Source organism: Zonotrichia albicollis, chromosome 22 (genome assembly GCF_047830755.1).
Source record: "Zonotrichia albicollis isolate bZonAlb1 chromosome 22, bZonAlb1.hap1, whole genome shotgun sequence".
Lineage (NCBI taxonomy): Eukaryota > Metazoa > Chordata > Aves > Passeriformes > Passerellidae > Zonotrichia > Zonotrichia albicollis.
In genome coordinates, this window is record NC_133840.1 from 2,039,320 (window position 1) to 2,058,041 (window position 18,722).

The 18,722-nt window shown below is 39.7% G+C and overlaps 1 protein-coding gene across 10 annotated transcripts in view; it reads left to right on the plus strand.

Annotated features, from left to right (window-relative positions):
• The window catches only part of BCAS3 (BCAS3 microtubule associated cell migration factor), a 306,177-nt gene that overhangs the window by 44,567 nt on the left and 242,888 nt on the right, over nt 1-18,722 (plus strand). For all 10 annotated transcript variants that reach the window (XR_012583520.1, XM_074557124.1, XM_074557125.1 and 7 more), the window contains exons 10-12: nt 5,826-5,902; nt 7,581-7,664; nt 12,909-13,079. Coding sequence is in view for 9 of the 10 variants with exons in the window: in XM_074557124.1 (XP_074413225.1) it covers nt 5,826-5,902; nt 7,581-7,664; nt 12,909-13,079 (332 nt within the window). In the remaining variant the exon portion in view is untranslated. The remainder of the gene's footprint in view (nt 1-5,825; nt 5,903-7,580; nt 7,665-12,908; nt 13,080-18,722) is intronic.

Genomic DNA, 18,722 nt, shown 5'->3' on the forward strand with positions numbered 1-18,722 from the left:
GTGAGCCTGGGAATCTCTGCCTTCATGGCATTCCCTGGGCCCCAAAAGATGCCATTTCTGCCTCAGTTTGGGATTAGAGACAAAATCCTAAAAGGCTTTTGTATTAATAACTGCCCATCCCCTCAGCTTGAAATAAAACCTCTGGTATGGATTCCTCACACATACAAGGTGTGACATATCCAGTAAAATTCCCCCCTATTAAATGATAAATCAGAATTAGTTATAAAAAAGGATGAGCATGGACCACTGCAAAGGAAACTGGAGAGAATTGGGGAAAAGAAATCAGTGAAAATGCTGGAAAAAGAAAGTTTTCCTATTAAACTGATAGGGAAAAAGACTGAAACAAGACAGAAAAGAACTTAAAATGTTTTTCATTAAAAAGTAAGAACAAAGTCAAGATAGAGAGGATGAAAGTCTGGGAAATACCAAAAGCAGATTTTTTTTTTCTGTACTATAAATATTGTTGTAGGGAATGAAGTTCTTCTAATGTGCTGTGAAATTAAAAATCAACCAGTAGTGTCTTAAGATGAACATGATGGGATGTGCTCGAAGGAAAGCAAAGTTAGGTGATTCTGATTTGGCTCTTTCATTCCCTCAGCTTTATTAATTCATGTATTAATTTGCAGTAGTTTCTCAGATGTCATTTTCCAGTGTGTTTTAGTGAGGTTTGAGAAAGAAATAAAACTGTGGGTGGGGAGTTCTGAGTGCATCGTTCTGCAAACTGGAAATAAGCCCTGACTTAGCTCAGCCAGGTTCTGACTGTTAACATCCCATTTTTCTGGAGACCATATTGTATTCCTGTATCTCCTTTAAATCTCTATTTTCTGAAGGAGCTGTGGAGCTGCTGAGGAGCTGCCCCAGTGGAAGTGGATCAGGTTTATTGTGATTTATTGGCCCAAGCTGTGCTGGAGCTGACACAGCCTGGGTGAGTCCGTCCCTCTGAGCAGAGCTTTCCCTGTGAGCTGTTTGTTTAAAGGACAAGGGAGAGCACAGCAATGTGTTGCTTTTCTCCTCTTGGCTGCTCTCTCTGTGTTCACATTGCCATCACTGAAGATCCAGGATCAGCTTTTGGAAAACAATTCTGGAGCCTTGGCTTTCTTGGAGGAGCTCAAGACTGATGCAAAGATCCAGAATCAGAGATATTTATTTGTGTGAATTTTCAAAGATGAGTTGAGGAGATGATTTGGTTTATTATGAGCTTATGGCTTTGAATCTCCAGAGGGTGGTACAGATTTTCATCACTACCATAAGGGTAATAATTAAAATTAATGGAAAATAAATGGAAAATTAATGGAAAATAAATAAACCTTCTCTTTGCTCACTCACAAAGTAAAGCTCTCCAAAGTGTACCACTCTGGAGAGCTTCAGGTAACGTGGGATTCCTGTATTCTCAGTAAAACGAAATATATAAAATCATCACAGCAACAAGTAAGTTTAATGTTTTTTTGAATGCCAGTAATCACAAACTATATCCTTATTGCAGTTATAATTTTATAACCCAGTTATTTTTTAAAAAAGGGAAGAAATGTAGAAATTTAACACTGAAAAATTCACTTATGGGGCTGTAGGTAACATTTACATCTGGGAAGTGGGAAAACCGAGGCACAGGATGTGAGTCCCAGGGCGTCCTTAGCCAAGCCCCATTTTTTTACACCTCACTGTTCCTTAGGGCAGCACCAGTTGGAATTTTTGGGTGTAGGAACTTGAGAAAATTAGCAGAAAAACTTGGACTTTGATTCTGATTTTCAATATGCAGTTTTTCTTCCTTTTTTCCCAGCTTTGAAGTTCTCATTTCCTCTGCACAGAGGCAGAAGATAACAGTGTGTACTCAAAAGTTATGAAGTAGTTTCCAGTAGGTTTTCACCTATATTTTTGTGAGTTACAGGCCCAGTTAAGCTGGTTCTATGATCAGATATTTTTTAGTACTTGCTTGGTTTGCTGCACTTTTGGAAGGACTTTCCCTGAGTGATCCTTTCTTGGATGACCTCTCCATGCTGTCATTAAAACTTGGAAACTTTGGTCTTCTTGACAGTTAGTTCTGCATTCTCATTCTGTTCATTGCTATTGTAAACACGCTAAAGTTGCTGCTGTTATTGCTTAGAATGGCTTTTTCCTCTGTTGTTTTGAAGTCTGGTAGAAATAGAAGTTAATCTTTAAGAGAGTGGGGCTGCTGAGGATTGGATGGGTCACGCCGTGTCTGTCTCTTCATTTGCCTCATAGATGATGTTCTGCTGACTCCAGCTGTTTTTTTGGAAAGCAGAAAAACAATTTGCTTTTCCTTCCCATAAAGTATAACCCTTTGTTTATCCTTGTGCTGCTGCAAGTTTCCAAAATGCAAAGACTTGCAAAGAAAAGAAAGGGAGGAAATGGCTCCTTTTTTTTTTTTTAACGCTGTTTTTCATATCGGAGAGTAGAGTTTAGGACCGAGCTGAATTGTTGACCTTTGTGGAGTTTATTCTTAGAATTGGTTGATTTGTGAGTGGAGTCTGATTGCCTGAGCCCAGTTCATGGGACAAACCACGGCCAGTGCGTTTGGGGAGGGCAGTCCCAGCTTTTCCAAGTAACTCTTCTGTTCAGTGATCAGTTTTGGATTGGAAGAATTCTTCTTGCAGTTCTTCAATGGCTTCAGTTCACTGAAGTAATTGAGAACAGCTCCCTTTTCCAAGCAGGACTTGTTTTTTTGCTATGAATTGCTCAGACTCCTTTAGTTTTCTCCTGCAGGGATGTTCTGAATTTGGGAAACGCAAGTCCCTGGTTCTGTAGTCACTGCAGAGATTTACATGACGAGCGTTATCATCTGGCAACTTTTAGTGCTGCATTTTATACATAAAAGGGAAGGTAAAAGAAAGGTTTGGGGACCTGAATTCCTTTCCTGACCCAGATAAGAGCTGCCGAGGCAGAAGTCGGCATTAAAACCTCAGCGCTCCTGATCTATAATGTCATCGGAAGAACACGTTTGTATTTACAACCCAGGACTGTATTTACAACCTTTTTTTTTTTGCTTGCTTTGTTCCTTAAAAGGCTCTGGCTACCCACATTTTATGCACTCCTGGAATGCAATAACAATTGTGGCATCATCTCTTCAGAATTCGTTTTCCTTCCTGAGATCGGGCTGGCGATAAGGGCTCCCAAGCCCTGCCTGGGATGGGTTTGACTGGGTGAATTCATGAATTCATTCTGAATTTAACTGGGTGAATTCATGAATTCATTCTGGGTTTGACTGGGTGAATTCATGAATTCATTCTGGGTTTAACTGGGTGAATTCGTGAATTCATTCTGGGTTTAACTGGGTGAATTCGTGAATTCATTCTGGGTTTGATTGGGTGAATTCATGAATTCATTCTGGGTTTGACTGGGTGAATTCATGAATTCATTCTGGGTTTAACTGGGTGAATTCATGAATTCATTCTGGGTTTAACTGGGTGAATTCATTCTGGGTTTAACTGGGTGAATTAATGAATTCATTCTGGGTTTAACTGAGTGAATTCATTCTGAATTTAACTGGGTGAATTCATACTGGGTTTAACTGGTGAATTCATACTGGGTTTAACTGGTGAATTCATACTGGCTTTAACTGGGTGAATTCATGAATTCATTCTGGCTTTAACTGGGTGAATTCATGAATTCATTCTGGGTTTAACTGGTGAATTCATACTGGGTTTGACTGGGTGAATTCATTCTGGCTTTAACTGGGTGAATTAATTCTGAATTTAACTGGGTGAATTCATTCTGGCTTTAACTGGGTGAATTCATTAATTCATTCTGGGTTTAACTGGGTGAATTCATTCTGGGTTTAACTGGGTGAATTCATTCTGGGTGAATTCATTCTGGCTTTAACTGGGTGAATTCATGAATTCATTCTGGGTTTAACTGGGTGAATTCATTCGGGGTTTAACTGGGTGAATTAATGAATTCATTCTGGGTTTAACTGGGTGAATTCATTTGGGGTTTAACTGGGTGAATTCATGAATTCATTCTGGGTTTAACTGGGTGAATTCATTCTGGGTTTAACTGGTGAATTCATACTGGGTTTAACTGGGTGAATTCATGAATTCATTCTGGGTTTAACTGGGTGAATTCATGAATTCATTCTGGGTTTGACTGAGTGAATTCATTCTGAATTTAACTGGGTGAATTCATACTGGGTGAATTCATACTGGGTTTAACTGGATGAATTCATTCTGGGTTTAACTGGGTGAATTAATGAATTCATTCTGAATTTAACTGGGTGAATTCATGAATTCATTCTGGGTTTAACTGGGTGAATTCATTCCCTCCTTCCCTTCCTTTCTGACCTTTCCAGCAGCTCGCTGTGATCTTTGGAATTTTGCAATTCCCTCCGTGCTCTGCTCTGGAAAATGAAATCCAGGCTTGTTTATCTCGGCGGGGCCAAACCCGCATCCAAAGCATTGTCAAATGTCCATGGAACCTTCCAGAAAGGTGCTGACACCTCCCACACTGCTTCTCACTGCTCTGCAGGTGTGGCAAATAAAAGCTGTTCCCTTCTGGAAGTTCTGCTGTGCTCAGGAAATGTTCTGGGCTCTTCTGGAGCAGAACTGGACATTTGTGGATATTGGGTTCTTTTCCCTGCAGGGACAGAGTCTCACATCAGAGATTCAGAAAATAGAAAACTTCACTTGACTGGGTTTGGGGTTTATTTTGTATTAGGATTTTAAGCAATACACTGAATAAAAGTTGTGTTGGATGTGTTCTGAAATGCAGCTTGCCTGGGCTCCCTCAGCCTGGGTACAGGAGCAGCTGCCCAGGGCTCCTTTAAATCAGACACACATGTTTGCAAGGTCTTCAATATTTTGTTTCTTGGCCAATCAGTGAGAGGATTTAAATTGCTAAATTGACTGAATTAGCCTAAGATCTGATGAAAAGTGAGTTTAACCATTTGCTTGATAGCCTCCTCCTTCCCCCGTTCTTTCCTCCTCATTTTTTCATGTAAAAATGCTTATTTTTAAATATAAATTATTTTTACAAATACAAATTATTTTATTTATAAAAAAATTATTTTACTTACAACATTTTATAAAAATACCTATTTAAAAATTTTACATATGAAATGCCATTTAATATGATTCATTTTAAGCCTTTCCATGTTTTCATTCAGAGCTATTTTGTCTAACACATATTTTCTTATTTTAATCCTCAGGAATAATTCTCTTTTCTATGCTCATTTTTATCCATATGTATAAATCTATTTTGAATGATAATATAAAGATAATGGAAAGCAGGTGAACAGTGGAAACATTGCCACCAATTTAAAAGAAATTACAAATTTTCCCACTGGGTAAAGTTTGTGCAGAAGTATATGAAGAGACTGAGGGCTTGTATAGAGAATTGGTAAAATCAAAAGCAAAAGCATTTTGAAAGACTGAGGGTTTGTATATAGAATTACTAAAACTGAAACCAAGAGCACAATGCATCCTTTCATGCAGTAAAAATCCAGAAGAGGTTGAAGTGAGTGAGCTGTTCACCAACAGAAAGGTGTCAATCAAATAAAATTAATGAAATTGTGAAGATGCAAAACCAATCGAGTCAAACATCACTACTCCCTCAGCCCAGAATGTCATTTTTGTATCAAAATGGCTTTAAACATGCAAACAAAAGGAGAAATGAATATTTACACATAATTAAATGTTCAAAATAGCTCATCTAACCACAGCCTTATCTCTAGAAGCAAAAATGCAAGCATCCACTGAGTGATATTAGCAACTGCGAGGCTTTTGTTTAGACTTTTTGTTTTCTTGGCAATAAATAAAATTCTTTGGGAGAGGTCATTAAGATATTTCTTAACGTTGCCTTTTTCAACTTTGCAGGCTGCTATCCTTGTCCAGGGCCCAACATGAATCCCATTGCTCTTGGGAGCCGTTGGCTTGCTTATGCAGAAAACAAGGTAAGGAGGGGTTTGATGTCAAAAAACACTTCTAAATTTTGTATACATGGGGGAAAAAGAAAAGAAAAGGTCTCAGGAAAAAGCTCTGTGCAAAAGAAAGTCTGTAAGAGGAGTTGCTTTCAAATGACAGTCCTAAGTATTTTAAAATTTTAAATCTTTACTTTGCACATTTGATTAAATCTCAGTTTAAGAAACTTGGAAGGCAGAGAAGACAGCCATCAAGATGTGTTTTCAGTGAGGTAACACAATAATCAACCCATTTTGTGCTTTAAAAGTTTAAAGCATTTAATTACAGCCACTTCTGAAGGTAGGCAAAAAAACACTTCCTAAATTCTCTTTGGGGAAACTGAGTCTGGACAGAGCCTGGGTTTGTCTGAGCCAACACAGCACTGCACTCTGCAGCTTAGAAAACAGCATTAAATTGGCCACTTTTGAACAGCTTTGAAAAAGTTAAGCTTCAAGAAAAAATATGAAAAATTTCAGACTTTTTTTCATCTTTCTAGAGACAAAGAAAATAGATTCCCAAGCAAAGAAATGATCATTGCTTTTACCCAGAGGAGTGGTTGTGTATTTAAAGCTTGAAGTGAAGCCTGAATTCGGCTCCTAATGCCTTATTTTTATTTTTATTTCAAAGCAGATGTTTTCTCTCCCTTCCACCTGTGAGTGGAGAAGCTGTTTCTAAAGCTGAGCCAGAAATTATCAGAGGCAGATTTTAGAAATCTATTTGCTTTTACACCTCCTCCAGCACAGATTTCTTCCCAAATTCAGGCCTGCCTTTCCTTTAGTGCCACACCTTGCTGATGCTGGAAAACCTAACCCTGCTCAGCATGGGATTTAAAAAGTATTGCTGCCAAAATACCAGCAAAAGAATTGTATCACAAAGGGAGTTTAAATGGCTTGTGTGTCCCCAGGTAAATTCACTGTGGGCTTTCCCTAGTTTAGGTATTTTTATTTGGATATTTAAATATAAGCAGGACAGAAAAGCCTTTAGAAACAAATACATTTTACAGTAATTTTTAATTTTCTTTAGCTCAAATAGTTACACAAGCAACATGTTCTGTGTGCAAGCAATAAATATCTATATTTTTTCCTAATTTTGCATAGAAGCACAGATTCTATTGTTACTTGGGGTTCAAAGGCAAAACCTACTTTTGTAGGGTGATGGCAGGTACAAGAGTCTTGTTTTGATTTATTGATTTTGAAGGCAGGCAATAAAAAGCAAACCCCATGTACATTCCTTTAATCTATTAAATGCAAAGTTTCAAACAACTCTTTTCCTTTGTCATTTCTTTGCTTGCTCGTCATAAAAAGGAGGGGAAAGCCACACTCGGATTCTTAGAATGGCTGATATTTAATGTTACATATACATGGCTAAAGCTTTTGATTATATTTATTTAAATTTATTTGTGGTATTGCTGCCAGACCAAAAATCCCACCATTTCAAAGTTTATGAATTCTTAGTGAGTACTCATCTGGTAATTGAAAACTGGAGCGGGGGACGCGACAGTCTGGGTGGCACCCAGAAGATTATAAAAAGGGGTTAAGTGTCTCAGCAGGGCTTTTTGCTGTTTGTAGGAAAAAACACACCACTGTACATGATAAATAAGAGCTCTGGTAATGGGTTCTGGGTTTGTGGAGTTTAATAGTCGTGACTTGGTTGCTGTCTTTCTTCTCGTAGCTGATCCGATGCCATCAGTCCCGTGGTGGAGCCTGTGGAGACAACATCCAGTCTTACACTGCCACAGTCATTAGTGCTGCCAAAGTGAGTCCATCAGCTGCCCTGGGAGAGCTGCTCCTGCAACATAATGATGAGGTTTCCCTGCTGAATTGGGCTGTGTGTCATCACCCCTCCCTTCCCAGAGAGCAGAGCACACTGAGGGCCCTGCAGCAGCAGCAGCAGCAGCACCGTGCCTGCCCTCCCCATCCTGCAGATCCCTGACTAAACTGTAGCTTTCTACAAACTGTTTCTGGTTCTGAACTGATTTTTTAAAATTTCATTTATTACAAACAGCTATTTACATTAGAGGGAAGTGACAGTGGGATGGATTTGTACAATGGCTGTTCGTAGTGGCACAAGTTTATATGGTTAGAAATCAACATTGTGAATTATTAGTCTTTTAGCATCATGAAAAGTGACTTTACAAGTGCCTGGTGCTCTTTGGACTCCATCACACCCCCATTATACGTTTTGCTCTCTCTGAAGGGTGACAGCACAGTACTGGAGCTAATTAATTACCTTCTTTGAAGGTTACAGCTTATTAATGACTGTTTACATATAGGTTCCATTGCCTCGTTTTTGTACTTCAGATGATGTTATAAAATCCCTCTGTTTTCAGAGAAATGTCTGGGCTTTTGTAGCATCAAAAGAAGCTCATGGCTTGGAAAAATCTTAAACAAGACCGAGCACAACTTTTGTTTCACTGTCTCCCTCCCAGCTCCTTTCCTTGCTGCAACAACAATTTCTTTTTCTCACACACACACACAGAGTGAGTTTTGGCACCGTGGGGTGAACTCGGTGCTGATTACAAGCTTCCCTTGTAACCACCAGCCTTTTCATTTGTGATATGTGCAACAAAACAAACCTAATAATAGGAATGAAATGACAGCGTGGGACAGAGGGCTCGGTGGCACCGAGGCAAACAACAGTTAGGAGAAGCCACAGAGAGAGACAGGGCAGGCCAGCTCATGTGAAAACAAAACAGAAAAACAAACACAGTCCATCACAATCACTGTGTGGCCGGAGAAGGAGAAAAATCACAGCTTTTTACATTTTTGAGGGGAGCTGGAATTGCTCCTCTCTGAGGTGATTTGCTGGATCTCTGTGTGCTTTCACCATCAGCACAGTTAAAGAGGTGTGTGGGGAAATCTCCCCAAATTCCTTCAATCCCAGCATCGTGAACATCTTTTTTATAGCACAGATAAGTTTGAAAAACTGAGTGGCTTAGTGTGATCAGCCACAGTTTGGATCAGATGTGGCAAAATCCTGCAAGCAGATCACTGTAGCTGATGGCTGAGTAGTACTAGCAAGGGATCATAATCCACAAATTCTGCTGTTAAGCTGAGTTTATCACACTGAAGTCGTGCTATTGCATCATGTGAGTAGATACTGAAGATAAAATGTCTTTATAATCATAGGAAAGAAAAGATTGTTAGCCTCTGTACAGAGATAAACTCCCAGGGAGAGTTAGGAAAAGGGATAATCCCCAGGGCACGGGCTGCTGCTGCTCTGTGTTTGCACAGCACATTGCTCATGCTCCTGCCTCTTGGATGTTACTGTAATAGACAAGATTAATACTAATATAGTTTTAAATATTTGCATGATTTGGCTCTTGAGGAGTGTCTCAGCCTTAGTGTATTAATTTGTTATCCACGAGCATGCCACAGTAAATTTGCAATGTTTAATTTATTAGTGATTTCATTGAGGCTTGGCTTGCTGTCTAGCAGGTTTTCATCTCTGATAACTGCAGGGCTGACTTTCTTGCTGGCAAGGAGATGCTCCATGTATCTGTTGCTCTTTGTCCATTTCATTGCCTCATCATCCATTCACTCTTTCCTTATTTAACTCTTCATTTATGAACCTCTATTTGTGCTGTTGTGTCCTATCAGCTGCAGGGGTTTGTAATTCTTTGCTTTGATTAGTGCAGGAGCAGCTTTTTGGGCAGTGGATGTCCTTTCCTTTCCCCTGCAGTGCTGCTGTTTGGTTCAGAAGTGGTTCCATTAAAGTTCTTGTTTTGCCAGGTTACCTTGGGTTACAGTCTTTTCTCTGCTTGGCTTCCAATTTTCTACTGAAGGGAAAGAACCTTTGTATGAAAGAGAAGGAGAGCTGAGAGCTTTCAGCAGGGTCACTTTGGAGAATTGCCTTTCAGATCCTCTCTGGAAAGTCTTGGTGGCAGCACAGAATATTTTCTGTAATGGTTTTCCCTTTGCTGACCCATGTCCTGGTGGGGCCAGGGGTTTGTCCTCTGTGGGAGCTGCTGCTCTTGGTGCAGCGAATAAATTTCCTCCTTAATCAAATACCTCGGGAGTTATTTGGGAAGGTCCCTGTACACCAAAATCACCGAGGTCAAGGTTGTGATTGTGTTGGTGCCTTTCTGAGTGTCCATGTTCTAAAAGCTCTGGTAGTTTCTGTGACTTGACCAAGCAGAAGAATGTGTCAAGATTCACATTTGGATTAATGATGGGTGCAGATAAAAATGGATGTGTTTGGAAACACGGAAGTATCATTCCTTAGAGGTGTTGTAGAATGCACTCAGGGCGTGCAGACAGGGAAGTCCCCTCCATGGGATAAAGATTCTTTTCAGTTGAACAAACAGTGGCATGGACATGGAATTTCTTTCAGAATAAACCCTGTTATCCCTTGGTTCAAACCAAGTGTGAGGCTCAGCCTCACTGTGTTGACACCAAGGCAGATCTTTTTGATGTCTCTTTCTGCTTTCTATAGGTTTTTCATTTGCAGTCAAATAGATCATATAAAATGTATTTATTATGAGAAACAGGAACAATATATTGTGTCATCACTAAAAGGATGCAAGGCCTTTGTTGGAACAAAGCATCCTAACAGGCATTGAATGGTGCATTTTAATTCTTTTCATCTAATTAAAGTTGTACTTACTTTTCAATTAAATGAGGTATGAGGGCATACATCTATTTTAATTAAATATATGTATTTTTTTATATTCAAATAGATGTGAACAGTCATATTTTGAAGTAGATAGGGTGCACATGAGCATATAAATGTGTGTTTCTGCACACTGTGGATCATTGGTAACAAAAGGAACTGGATCAAGTATTTTAATTGTATTTATCAGCAGACTTCACTGGCGGGTTCCCATCAGTGACAAAGGGACTGGGACAGTGCAAACTTGAACCCATTTCATTTAAAATGTATTTGCTCTGTCACATGTCTCACATCAAATTATAAACCAAGTCCTTCTCACCTCATAACTCCTTTGCTTGATTCCTCTCCATATCTTTTAATCCTGTACTGGTGAAGTGATTTAGCAAAGGCTGCATCTGTTTTCTCTTGTTACCTGATAACTTCTTAATGAGGACTAACAGCTTATGTGAGAGCAAGGTCATTAGCCCTAATGGATGGAGGGGACAGCTGATATGGCATGGGAAAGGTTAAAGATTACCCCAGAAGTTTTTGCAAATATACACAACAGCACAGGGCAGTAAGTGCTGTAATGGTTGTGCACTGATATTTCTGAGCTAATGGCCTTGGCCCCGTCTCTGCACACCTCTGCCTGCTGCAGCCCCACGCGCTCCCACACTGCTCATTCCTTCTGCAGAGCTGTCACTTTATGCTTGCTGCTTTGCCATCCCATCGCTCTCATTATAAATATTAAAGATATTTTCTAAAACAGGTCAGTTGCAGTTTTGAGCCTTCTCCCTTGCTCAGGTATTTTGCCATGTAGCATTTACTGCTTTCTCCTCCCTGCCTTATAAACTGAGAACGAATCATTTTCTAGGATTTTAGCTATTGGCCAAAAAACTGCCTTGTCAGTTTTTGCCAGGAGAGCTGGAATGCATCCCTGGGATGGCACTGGGGCTATTTTAGGTTTATTCCTGTGCTGTCAATATCTGCTTTATGTTACCTCTCCCAGCCTCCTGAGTTGGCCACTGTTAAAACCCGTTTTATTCTCCTCTGCCGTAGCCGGGTATAAAAAGAAATAACAAGAAACAAATGGCAGGATATTACTAAAGACTTTAAACCCCCAAAGCCATTGCTGTGCTAAAGGCCTGGCTCGATTTTAAGTGGAAGTATCTCCATTAGCATTAATGGGGTGAGTCCATCAGCAGAGGCATCTCAGAGGTTAATCAGCCTTCCTGGCTGCCCATGGCCATCGATACCGTGTGGCGCCTGCTGCTGTTGGCCCTGCAGAGGCTTTCCTGACAGCACACTAACAGACTTTGTGTAAGTCATTTCCCATGAATTATTAAAACAAACGTTTGGCTGCTAATTGATGAACACTAATGTGTTTTCTAATCACTGCAGTTTGAGATTTTAGCACTAAACAAAGCAGTTGCAATTGATTTGTGGCTGCTTCTTGGTTTCAGCCTGGGATCTGGACAATTTTTTCCTTTTCAATTTAGCAGGCAGCTTAGCTTGTCTTTTTAGTTAAGAATTGGCTTGTTACAGTGTCATTCCATTCTGATCTCTTTTGCTATTTCTTATTTATATTGCATAATAAATCTGCTCAATTCTTTACAGGCAAATAAGGCACAGTCCTTGGTTCAAGGAGAAAATATTTAAAGTTGTAGTTGGGCTTGTTTTTCTTTCGGTCTGCATCTCTCCTACTGTGTCTACTCTGCCTCTTTCTCCAAATAAAATAAAGCAAAATAAAAATAATCTTCAGCATCTTTAGCTGCTAAAAACTGGTGCAGTGAATGTGTTTTGAAACCCCTGTCTGGGAAACATGCAGAGCCTGGAAAGTCCCATCCCTTGTGCTGGGATGTGCCTGGGAGTTCCAGGACTTCAAGGGTGGCATTTTTAATTTTTCTAGATTTGAGTCTCATATTTAGTTTTAATGCTTAATTAATGAGTAAAAAATGAGTGTGTCAGATGTAGCCAAAGACAAATTCTTGGTCTCTTGCACTGTGCAGAAGACAGAAGTGTGAGCTTTGGGGGCTGTTTGTATTTTGTGTGAGCAGGACCCTCCTCACACCCATCGTGGTCTTGTCTTTGATCCTTCTGACCCCGCATGCTATGGGAGTAACTCAAATCAAAGTTTAAAAAACCCCAATACTGGAATATTTAAAATACAAACACATTAATTATTTGAACATTAAAATACTTATTTTTTCAATAATGCTTTGGCATAACTGACTTCCAAAAGAAAGGTGAATTCTTCCATTTGATAGCACACCAGATTTTTCCAAGCTGTTTTGTTGCAGCTGATACACCACTCCTATAAAAAACCACTTCCAGAAGGAATCCGAGCTGATCCCACAGCACAGCCCCAAACATCATTTGAAGGAGTTTTTTTCCCTTTTTTTTTTGCAGACAATAAAGACTGGGCTGACCATGGTGGGGAAGGTGGTGACGCAGCTGACGGGGACGCTGCCGTCGGGAGCCAGCGAGGAGGAGATCCTGGCCCACAGCAACCTGCGCCGGAGTCCCCTGGTGCCCGGCATCGTCACCATCATCGACACCGAGACGGTGGCAGAGGGACAGGTACCAGTGTGTGCCCACAGCCAGAGCCTGCCCGGCCCCCCCAGCCCCAGGGAAATCCTCTGTGCGCGGGTGGCACTGGAAAATCAACCGCAGGATTTACAGGCACACAGAGCTGGGATAAAATCCTGTTTAGGGCTGAAATGCAGCCAAAAAAAATATATATATATTGTCCTTGCAGCATATTTATGTGACACTTTGACAAGATCAAGTGTGAAGTGTCACATTTTGTCTCCCCGACACTTGTTCCTAATTGACGTTGATTGATGCTGATCAGTGGAAGTGGGGATGGAGTCTGATGATCTTTATTAATACAGAACTGGAATGGGGGAATTGCTGAATTCCAGGCTAAAAAAAATGATGGGGGAAGTTGGGTGTGAAGTGTACAAGTTAGAATTTTATGTAAATCCCAAATGCAGTGGAGCACAATGCTGTTTGTGAGGCACTTGCACTGTTTTGTAATAATAGAATAAATTTATTGAATATAACAATACACAGTGCAGTGCATCAGGAAGAATCATTTGTTACAAACTCCACACCATTATCAGACAATTTTTAAATTGCTGGATTTTCCTGTCTTTATGCCAGGGAAGAGATCCATGTCTTTTTTGTTTGTTTCTACCACTCATTTAATTTTAAAGTGGCTGGTCCTGGATTCAGTGTTTACACAGAACTCCCACACACTTCATTATTCTGTAACTAGTCTGTGAGATCTTTTTTCTCATGGTCACATTTATTGAATTTAAAGCAAAAAAAACTTCTGTTTTTTCTTGTTTTCCCCTATCTTTATGAAGCTCATTGCAGGTAAGTTTGTGAGGTATTAAGGACACATCAGAAGTCAAATATTTAGCCAAGTTATTTTATTTTTTTTCTTGACAGGAAAATAAAATCTTTTACTTGAAAAAAGCAACACAAAACAAAGAAAAACTTTGTTATGGTTGTTCCCTGAGAATTAATTTTGGCAGTATTTAGCCAAGCAATGTTGAATTGAAAGGGAATTGTTCATAAAGCACTATAGACATTTTCTTCCAAAATTGAAATTAAAGAAAAAACATAATGGAAAAAAAAAAATAGGATCTTATAGTCAGGTTTTAAAATAATTCTGGGATTTGTTTTTGTTTCCAGGAAAAAAATAATTTCTTGGCTCTTCATATGCTATAAGGAAAGAAAAAAAAAGACAAATTTGACTTCATAAATTTCTGATGAAGCTGTTTAATGTGGTCATTATTTCTGCTGGTCCCTGTCTGTGCTTTGATTCTTCTGCATTGGCCTAGGGGGAAAAAAATGATAGATCTTAGGTTTTTAAGGCTTGTTATATATGATTTCGAGGTTTTATGAACTTGTCCTCTGACCCTAACAATGGTGGGGAGCTATCAGAGCCTAAAGGGCACTCCAGGAGAGGAGCTGTAAAAATGATAACGTTTGTCTTGTCCAAACCCTGCTGCTCTCACATAAATAAGCCATCAGCTCTAGGAAAACAAGTTTTGTCTTGAACCTCTAGGAAGTTGGATATTCTAATTGTTTGTACTGCATTCATATTTTTGTGATCTGAAGTTTTGAAATGCTGGTAAATGATATAATTTATTTACAGCTGCAATTTGCTCTCAGAATTATATTTATTTTCAGAATTATATTTATTTCCAGGAAAAAAGAAAATAAGCTTTCTTCTGCATGGTTAGATTTTCATGGTGCAGGAGATTTTTAAAACAATTTTGTCTTACTGAAATGTCCCTCTGGCAAAAAGAAAGCTGATTAGAAATAAATAAATGCACTTTGTAGGTGGCTCATGCCCTGAGCTCCATCCCCACTCTGGCTGAGATGGAGAGTGAAGGGGCAGGCTGGTGATGCCAGGTCCTGTAAAATCCTGAGTTTTAGGGTCACTGTTTCAGTGGTTTTTATAAAGTTACTGCTTTATAGAATCACAGATTCATAATCAGTTCGTTATTATGAATCACAGATTTCATAATCAGACATTTGGAAAAGTCCTGCAGGATCTTCAAGTCCAGCCTTTGAATTCTGCCATTCCCATGAAACCAAATTGCCAAATTTGCTCGTTTTTTGAATCCTCCCAGGGATGGGGACTCCACTTTGCTGTGGGGGATCTCCTATTCCAGTGCTGAAGCTCTCAGTGAGAGGATTTTCCCTTGTTTTATCCCCTCAATTTTCAGATTCATGAAAAGAAGAGTTCTGAGTGGAATCACCAACCCCTCCTTCTTTTTGAGGTGCCTGGTTTGGGATGTCCTGTGCCCATCAGGCTCTTCCTCCTCTCACTGACAAACCCTGAATTTAAAATTCCAACTAAATATTTTCTGGGCTAAATGAGCACTTGGAAATGCCTGAGTCCCGTTCAGCAGGGTTGGTGTGAGCTCACACGGCTCCAGCCCTGTCCCTGCTGAGGGCAATTCCAGAAGGAGGGAGGAATTCTTTTCCTATCATCAGTGCCATCCTCCTGTAAAATAAATACCTCAGCTCCTTCAGGTCAGTAAAGATTTCTATCACCTGCACAGCCTGACTGAGAATTTGGGTGTTGCAGTGAAAGACACATTTTCCAAGTAATAAAATATGCCTGGCAGATAAGATACAGTAAAAAAAATAAAAATATGTTTTAAAAAGAGAAAGAAAATGGAAGACAGCAATAAATCTAAGGCAGACAAATACATAATTTTGAAGGAGAAATAGGAACTTTTTTGATTGGAGAGGCATATTTTTTTTAATAAATGTGACTAAAGTTTTGCAAGTTAACGATCCAAGTACTTTTTCATTTATTTCAAGCACAGACACAGGTTCTAAAGGTGGATTGAGCTGCTCTGTGCATGTGTACAAATAGAACAATTTCTGTGCCAGGAGGATGACGAAGGGAAATGTTTCAGACACAAACCAGGAGGATTAACAATAATTTTTTAATAATTTCTCGCATTTCAAAGGCATTAAATATGAGGGATGAGAGAGGGAGCTCGATGTGTCTCATTCACTGCCCTGTGCTGCCATGGCAGAGGCTGAAATGCAAACTCACCACAGAAAAATCCACAATTTAGGACCAAAGAACTCTCCTAATGTAATCTTGCAGGATTAAATCTGCAGGAAAAGTATTTTTAATAAACCTTATGAATGTAAAGCTCTCATCCCCAGCAGTTGTTTATGTGATAGCTCCTACTTTCAGAATTGGTGCTACTTTAAGAAAATTTGAATTATGAGGTAATTAAATAAATGCAGAGGAATGCAGAATTATTGACATTGGCTGTCAGGAGATATTTGTAAAAGGAATAAAAATAATTATCGAGATGCCCAAGTAACTTTGTGGTAAACCAAAATATGTTAACAAGGTTGTGTGCTTGTTTAAATTTCCTTCTAATGAAGTGTTAGCAAACTTTTCAGTTAGATGGAAGGACTATTTATTTGAATCCCTTAATTAGTTGAAATGGATAAACCTAAAGCTGTACAGATGTCCTCTTTTTCAGTAATTGGAATTAAACGTGTAAGACTTTATTGGCTTGGGTTTGAAAGAAAAATTATTTTCTTTCGACCTTTGTTTCTGTATTCTTAATTAATTCATCCACTGCAGGCCACCCACGTGCAGGCTGCAATAATGACCTTGCTCAAAAGTCACCAGTTTTGGGGCAGAATGTGAATCTGTTCAGCATCCAGCAGTTGGCTGACAGAGAAAGATGTGGCCAGTTCAAAGCCCAGAACTTTGGGCTTGTGCTTGGTGCAATCTCCCCAGCAGCTCATCCACAGCTCAGCAATATTGCAGGGAATATTTGCAAAACAGCTCAGCAAAATAAGATAACATGTTGATCTACTCCTGTTCCTGTTTGAAAATGTGATCAGGGCTTTTTTTTTTTTTTTCCCTGTTCCCTATTAAGTTTTTATTGCATTAAAGAGGAATTTTCAGGGAAAAAGCAGCCACAGTTTTCAGAGTTCATTTTGATTTGGTGAGGAGCTGATAGCAATTGAACCAAATCAAGATGCTTATCAGGAGCAGGAATTGTTGGGAAGTTTTGGTCTGAAGCAAAAAGAAGCTCAGAGAGTGAAGCATATTCAATAATAAAACTTTAAGTACAGCCATAATTCCACTGGTCATTAACACCAGGGCTTTTATTTTAGGGGCAGCTCTGGCCAAGGCTGATGTGATGTTCTGATGCTCAGAGATTTGGCCTCAATTTTCTTCACTTTTTATATCTCCGTGTATTACAGAAGAATTCTTTTTATATATAAATATAAAAAGAGCAACAGGATTCCCTCAGAGCATAATACTGTCTGCCTCACTTTTATTAAAGGAGATCTGGTTTTTGTCAAGAAGACATTTTTGTCTCAGATAAATGGTTCAGGCTGAGCGTGAGGCTGGTTTGAGTTTATGCTGGATTCTATTAAAAGGAGAGCAGTAGTTAATGCCACAGATCTATCACTTTTAGCCCCTTTCCACTGAAGTTTGACCTTGGCTGTAACTTGGGGGAGGCTCTTTGTGAATCAAACTCCAGCTCTTTAAAGCATCGGGGATCTCAAGTGTACAGCAAATATTTGTTATACAATATTCATATTTATAATTCTTGCCAAACCTATTTGTTTTTATGATGATGGGATTACTCTTTTCTTAATTGTATTAAGAGTAGGACCTGCTTGATTAGATTTGGGTCCATTTTTATTTGTGTTACTTTCATGTTTTATTTAAAAACATGTCTCCACTGGGATAAGTGGTGTAATTTGCCTTTAAAGATTAAAATAATTAAAGTCATAATTACGAGTGGCTTCTGCTCAGCAGTACAGAAAATACCACAGAGGAAGGAAAATATGGCATGGGAGGAAAAAGCTCTGGCTGCAGTTCTCCCCTGCCCTGGCAGCAAACACTGCTGGGATAGTAAATACAACACTGCCCTGGGTGCTTTGTCTCTTTTAGAGTGACATAAAGATGATTTGATGAATCTTTGATAAATTTATTTGATAAATTATGTGATGAATCTTTGATAAATACAGAGTTCTGCTGTGACAGAGCTGCTTTGGGAGCTGGTTTGGCTCAGCACAGCCAGCCACGGGCTGGGCAGGTTTGGGGAAAATCCTGTTGAACTCCTGATAAAATATTTTTGGGCATCAGGAGCAGCCGAGGGCTCCTTCAGGAAAATTCTGAGTGTTGGTCTCTCGCTGGGAGCTCTGCAAGGAGGATCCTGCTGCAGCTCTGTGATCACAGAGCCATGCTGGGATCTCTGAACCTTTCTCAGTGAGAGACCTTGGAAGGTTTTTTGGCAGAGCTGTTAGAGCCCACTACCTTGGGGAAGGGAGGAAAATCCAGCAGCCTTGGGATTCCTGTGGGCTCTGGGAGGGAGAATGAGCTGCCTCCCTCGAGCTCCCTGTGTGTGTTATTAGGGAAATTGTCCCTCTGGTTGGATTTCCAGGAAAAATCCCCAGCTCTGCTGTTTGCAGGGGCACAGAATCCTCCCCTGGCTGGTTTGATGTTCCCAAAGCACCGGGTGTTGTATCAGCGTCGTTTTGATTTCCTGAAGTTCTGTAAAAAAGGGAAATCGTGCTGGGATTTAAAGCTGTGCAAGCTCTGAACTGGGATGGGAACCAGGCCTTGCTGTGGTGGCATCTTTGTGAGGGACATTTGGTTGATGATGGAGTTAAGTCCAATTCCTTGGATTTTTTTTCCTCCTT